This window comes from Cibotium barometz, chromosome 16, assembly GCF_041138505.1.
Source record: "Cibotium barometz isolate CiBa-2024 chromosome 16, ASM4113850v1, whole genome shotgun sequence".
Lineage (NCBI taxonomy): Eukaryota > Viridiplantae > Streptophyta > Polypodiopsida > Cyatheales > Cibotiaceae > Cibotium > Cibotium barometz.
In genome coordinates this window covers 58616482-58623431 of record NC_141061.1, presented here as the reverse complement: position 1 = coordinate 58623431, position 6950 = coordinate 58616482, and the positions used below count along the sequence as shown (strand labels likewise).

The 6950-nt window shown below is 39.8% G+C and overlaps 1 protein-coding gene across 1 annotated transcript; it reads left to right on the top strand.

Moving 5' to 3' along the window:
• The first annotated feature begins 4806 nt into the window (after positions 1-4806).
• Positions 4807-6017, top strand: LOC147630786 (uncharacterized). The gene is made up of 2 exons (XM_086810846.1): positions 4807-4843; positions 4939-6017. Exons 1-2 carry the CDS (start codon positions 4807-4809, stop codon positions 6015-6017), a joined length of 1116 nt encoding a protein of 371 aa, XP_086666972.1.
• Positions 6018-6950: the final 933 nt, after the last annotated feature.

Here is a 6950-nt window from a genome sequence, read left to right as displayed (position 1 = left end):
GAAGCCTACCATAAGGGACGCTAAAGCTATATGGGTATCCAAAGACAAGAAAGCATATGGGTATCCCAAGATGAGAAAGCTCTTGCCATATTAGCTTTGGGTCTCATTGATCAATTCATTCATCATATCGATGGAATGGATACATCCTTTGAAGCTTGGGAAGAGTTGGAAAAACTCTTTGGAGTGCAAGCTAAGAGGTCCATGATTGGCCTACTAATTCAACTATTTGAGCTCAACATGATGAAAGAATACTCTCTTGCTACACATCTTAGCCATATGAAGAGTCTCATGACTCAACTTGCAGGTATTAAAATGAACATTGATGAAGATATTTGAATTGCTTTGTTGTTTAAAATTCTAGGAAGATTATGGAAACATAGTCACTACACTCATCAATCTAGGAAGATTATGGAAACATAGTCACTACACTCATCAATCTACCATTTCCAAAGTTGGTCGACATCATTGCATCCTTGATGGAGGAAGAGAAGAAGATAAAGCAAAAACATGAAAAAAGCCATCTCTTCTTCCATAATGAGGTCATGCTACGCAAAGAATATATCCAAAGTGTCTACATCACATTAGGGGGGGCATTTGAGCATAAAAAGGACCTTGTATAGGATCCCTAATTTTAAGGAATTAAGACTAATTTTATTGAGGCTTAAGGAGACAAAGCTCATAATGATGCCTACTTTTGGGTCTAAAAGTAGGGGATCTCTCTAATTTTTGAACTAAGATTCTCTTTCTAGCTATTAAAACCCCTATTAGGATCACTAATATCTACGCTTTCAATCTTATTTACTCCACTTTAATAGTCGTATTTGAAACTCCCCCGACATCGTGTTTCTTTCAATCATTACTATCATTCATCACGTTTCCTACCAAACTCTGCAATAGGATTATATATATATATATATATATATATATATATATATATATATATATGTATATATGTATATATGTATATGGATATATATATATATATATATGTATGTATATATATATATATATGTATATATATTTATATATATCTCTCCCTTTTTACCAAGCTCTCTTCTCCCATTGCAAATACAATAGGTCTATCTCCCTCTCTCTCTCTCTCTCCCTTTTTACCAAGCTCTCTTCTCCCATTGCGAATACAATAGGTCTATCTCCCTCTCTCTTTCTCTCTCTCTCTCTCTCTCTCTCTCTCTCTCTCTCTCTCTCTCTCTCTCTCTTTCTCCGTCTCTCTCCCTCTTCCCCAAGCTCCCATTGTGATACAATAGGATAGCCCTATTGTGAATATAATAGGACAACCATGAGTCACTTCAGAAGAGTCTCTTCCATTTTTTGAATGGCAGAAATTTCAGATTCAACAAGAGTGGAAGGTGTACTTGCATATTCACATATTGAATGAATATACACCAATCAAGAAAGAATGTTTGAATGCATAGGAGAAGCATGCAAGAAGACAACATGGTCGGACTAATGTGGATCTTTGGGTTGATGGATATTTATATCCTAATGATCCTTCTTTGCATTTTCCTCGACCCTTCATTGATCTCCCTTCATTTATTTAGTTTGTTGGAGAGGGTGAGAATGGGCTGCTTGGGTACTGCAGAAGGTTAAGCATGAGTGATGCATGGAGAGTCCAATTCCTCCACTCACAAACACAAAGCTTACAAAGCACTTTGAGTAGTGTGCAACATGCACTACTTAATGCATAAAATAATATTGTAGAGCTAGAGAAAAGAGACAAAGAGAAAGAGGCTCGTGTTATGAAGCTACAAGACATAATCTCTCACATGAAGAGCACCCCTGTGTGGGAGCAAGAGAGCGAAAGAGGACAATCAATAACATTCAAAAACTCGTAGTTGGTGGTGGTGCTTACAAGCAAAGAATCCATGCAGCAAGGTTTGTTTTTTGTTCTTTGTCTATTATTGTTTTGCAAAGTAATTTTGACTAAGGTACTTTTAGTTATTGTGGTTGTTATAAGCAATAGATTAAGGTGTTTTTGGTAATCTTTATTGGTTTGTGACAATAATTTTTTGAAAGAAGCATGTGGTGATAATTGTCCTAAAGATTTTGGAGAAATATTACGTAGTTATGTGAGGAGGCATGACATTCTTTCCATCATTCAAGACCCACGCTCAACCCATGCCACAAGAAGATACGTCAGGTACTCGCAAATGAGATAATGGATGACATTACCAATCTTCTAAGCATTGAGGAGGTTTAGGATGCATGAGATGAGGTGGGCATTAGTACAAAAGGATATCAAGCCCTCCATTAATTGCTAAAAGATACACTTCGCAAAAACAAGGCATCACAAGGAATATTTTTCTTGTCCCCGAAAAGATAAGATTAGCAAAGAGGACATGCAATGATGATGTGCAATGCAAAATTGGAGAATACTATTGCATCAATGATACATTAACCGCCGTTGGAGCTTGGGGGAAAAAGCGAAGCACAAATGGTAAGATCATGTATCCCTACAATGAGTTCAATAATATATTTGTTGATCTACAGCGTCTTCAGAGAGCTATGATCTTATTCTAAGGACTACCTAAACAATGTAAGAATTTTTTTACATTCCTTTTGCGAGCTAATAGAAAAATCTTTTAAGTACTAAAACTTATCTACTTTTGTTTGTCATGCAAGGTGACAAGGTAAGTTTTGTGTTGAAAGTGGATGAGTGTTAGATTGTAAAAGGTAAGAGGTTAAAACAAATGAGTATCACACTTATGAATGAGGCAATGGAATATGCAAAGAGTGAGATCAACATGACTGAGGAGACTGAGTTACCTTTGGAAGGTTCTAAATGAAAACCCAGACAATCATACGAGCAATAGCGAGAGGTTTGCAAGTCAAGTTTCCCCTCTTTTAGTGTCCAATTGGCTTGGGGCATTTGAAGTAACAAAGGAGACACATGAAGTGCTAGCTTGGATGTTTGATAGGATACCATGGATTACCAATGTCATTAAAGCACAAATTTAGGAAAAAAAAATAGAAGTGGAGGGTAAGGGCACTGATACAGTAGACTGGCACTTAGCAGGTGACTTGAAGACAATAAAGTGCCTTCTTGGGTGTCCACAAGGTGCTAACACCCCAAATCCTTGTCCATGTGCATGAGAATGGTGAGAGAAAAGAAACAAAAGAAGGCAGGAAGGAAGAGGAAGCTAGAGAATCAAGATGATGATGCTGGCAGGTTGGTGGTGTCTTGTTTGCTAACATGCTAGTTGAGCCAAACAGGCATTTGCAAGACCCCGAATGGATTCCTGTTATTCCATTCAAACTCAAGAATGTCCACTTTTGTACTTTGCATGCATTCATGAGTGTGTTTAATCATCTGCTCAAGTGTCACGTTGATTATGCATTTATTAACAAAAAAAAAGATGGAAGTTATACACTCATATATTCTTGAGCAACAAGAAATGTACTACATACTTTATGTAAATAATCATGTGTGTCATCCTTTTCATCCAAATATTTTTGCATGATTTTTTTAAACAAAGTTATTAATGAAGTTTCATGCTTTGTGATGTATAATGTGTAATAGTATGTTACCACATAGGGATCTATTATATATTGGATACGAATGTTTGTTTGGCATAACAAACTCGTTTTCGTATTGAAGTTATTAGTATAAATATCTTTAACACCACGTTTAAGGAAAACTAATGGTTGTTGTCAATTAAGCTTCATAATGCTATTACATAATTTTCTTTTATTGTTTAACAATGAAGCTTTGCTAGGTTTTAAACTCTTTCATTAAAATGTATTGAAGTTGTCCTTGTGTCTTTCACATTGTGAATCGATAGCACTTCTAATGGATGTAATATCAGTGTGAATCACATTATCTAATTCTACCAACACTAATTAATACCCTCAAATTGTACTAAAATATGCTACACCTTTAAAGCACTTCCAAAATTTTTATGACACTAGAAACTAATCTAAAACATATCTGAAATCCAAAAAGAAAATATTTATAACAAAAATAGAAATACCAACACCTGTTGGATCATAAGATTGGTGAGATTGAAAAATAGTGGACTCACAAAATCCAACCTACTCTTCACAATATCCTCCAAAGGGAAGGACCAAAAAAGATAACGTTATTACCCCAACCCTACCCTTAAACCCTTTCATTGACCAATCAACCCTATGTTCCCCCTTGTTTTTATTAAATCCCTCTGCTTCAATAATTGAATTGGATGTTTGAGCATGCTCCATGTTCCCCCTTTTTTCAAAAATCCATCCCCTCAATAGTTGATTTTTTTTTTCGAAAGCCCCCTTCCGAGGGGATGTAGTCGAGCTAGAAGTTACACCATTCACACACACAACCCTATAGTGTTAGGGCTCAAACCCACACCCTCTTGAATAGGGTGGGCCATGATGAGTAGTCGAGCTAGAAGTTACACCATTCACACACACAACCCTATAGTGTTAGGGCTCAAACCCACGACCTCTTGAATAGGGTGGGCCATGATGAGCCGAGCCACTCGGGCAAGTGCGTGTTGGTTGTGACAATAATTTCAAGGAAATAGGTTTTCCTTGGTTATCTACAATATGCACTATACGATCCATAATTGTTAATGATGCATCATGTGCTTGGATCTTGGTAGTAATTCTTTTACATCCGTTGGGCTTTGGTCTCTCAATGATTCATAAGGTCAATAACAGCGATGTGCTACATGTAGTGTAAACAGATAGAAGAGTTATTATTATGAAATGTGAGATGATGAAAAAAAGAGTATAGCGGTTACATTAACAAAAGATTGGTTCCCTCAGCGGATCGACCAACACACACAGAGGAGGACGAAAATGCGAAGGTTGCCGATCAAAAGCCCCACAGAATCCAGTAAGTCCACGTGAATTATTGAGGTTGATTTGTACTGGCGAGATAGATTTGAGATAATTGTTTGCCGTTTTTTAACGTCAGATGTTAATGCGCAGACGTTAATGCAAGGCAGCAGTCCAAGGGCAGCAGTAGAACAACATCAGAGGTGCAAGCGAGGGGTGAAGAAGCAGAAGAAGCAGGAGGGCGAGGAGGAGGAGGAGGAGGAGGAGGAGGGTATCATATAGATTTGACCTTGATATCTGCACAAGGTTTGAAGGACGTGAGGATGTTCGGCAGCATGAGCCCTTACGCGGTTGTCTGGATCGACCCTAACTGCAAGCACCACACATGCATTGCTGCCAACGCCGGCTCCTCGCCCGTCTGGGACTACCCCTTGCGCCTGTCCATCCCCCCCCCTCATACCGTCATTACCCCTAACACGCTTCCTAATGATGATAATACCGATAACCATCTGCTCACCATCCAGATCTTTAACAGTGGCGCCGCCTCGGATACTCTCGTGGGCAGCGTGCATATCCCCCTGCTAGACATCACGCAGATTACCGCCGGAAAGCTTGAGTACATGGCTTGCCAGGTAGTGCGACCCTCCGGCCGAATCCAAGGCCTTGTCAACCTCTCTCTCCGATACACCGGCGGCTCTTCCTCTTCCTCTCCTTCCATTGATAATGATCGCAATGCAGAACAGCAGCAACATCAGGGAGCCAACAGAAACTCGTGGTTTTTCCTCTCTGAACAGAGCGCCGCTGACGGCCACCACCCTAATTCCGAGCAGTTGCCGCTCAGCGGCCGTGGCACGCCTCCCCTGGCCGCCCCAGACTTCTTGGATTTCGCCGATCAAGGTGCAGAAGGCGCAGCTTCGACTCGCTCTTCTTCGAATGCTTGGGCGGCAGCAGGTGCTGCAGCAGAAAACTCCACGAGCCCCCACTCTCGGGCGGCCCCGAATTCGGAGTTCTCAAGCAGTCCCAAGCCCATGTTTGACAACAGCTATGACGCCCTCGCCCTTGCAGACGCCACTTGTGACCTTACCCTGCAGGGAGGCTCCATCGACCTCCATCAAGACGCCAGCTCGGGCGTGGGTGCTGCCCTCATCGGTATGGCCATGTCCCAGCCCTTTGCCCAGTCCATTTCACCTGCTCAAGGAGATTCTCTATACGATACCTCAGGCTCGACCTAGAACACGCGTTTTAAAAAAAAGAAAAAACTGTTTGCGATCACAATTATCACAGGATCCCAGTGGTTGAGCCGGATCATGTGTCACACTCACACACATGCATATTTCTGTAACTCCAAGCATGTAATTGTTGAAATCAATCTTATTTTTGGAACATCAAACACCTCAAATTTATTACTAGATGGCAGAATTTTTTGGGGTGTTTAATTGTATATGCTCGAAATCCCATGATCATGGGGCATAAAAAGAAACATCTTTTTACTTTTATTTTTATAAAATTTGAAGGACACTTGCCAAGTAGATTTAGGAGGGCCATTTTGTCATTTGTATGCCTGCTTTACTTTTCATCTAATAAATTGACCCCCCCTCCCCCCTTTTTTTTCATCTAATAAATTGACTCCGCCTCCCCCCCCCTTTTTTTTCATCTAATAAATTGACTCCCCCCCTCCTTTTTTTTTTGTGAGGAGGTTCATTTCTGTATATCCTACACTTATAGAGTGGAAGTTTTGTTTTTTGTTTTCTTTGGGAAGGGAGACATTGAACTCGTAGGCTCCCCAACCCTATTGGCCCTCCCTTTAGGTTCATCAAAATTTTCACAACTTTTTCACACATGCAAGGGTTAAAAGGGCCCTCTAAAATATATCTCGGGGCCAACTTGTTCTTTGAAAGTTTTTTAAGATTTGAAAACTCCTCATGTATCCACCATAATTTGGAAAAATCCTCATGTATCCATATTTTGAAAACTGCTCAATATGTATCTGTATTTTGAAATACTCATTTTGTTGATGAATTCTCATGCTATCTTAAAGCAATTCATGTGAACCCCCCTCCTCTTGAGTAACTTTTAGAAAAGCAATAATGTCTTATATAATATCTATGCACTTCGTGTATCACCTAAGTTTTGTGCTAGAATTGTTTTCTTTACTATATGCTAAG

Coding starts and splice junctions, on each gene's coding strand:
- LOC147630786 (XM_086810846.1), top strand. CDS start 4,807: ATGCGAAGGTTGCCGATCAAAAGCCCCACAGAATCCA. Junction 4,844..4,938: donor CAAAAGCCCCACAGAATCCA/GTAAGTCCACGT, acceptor GTTAATGCGCAG/ACGTTAATGCAAGGCAGCAG.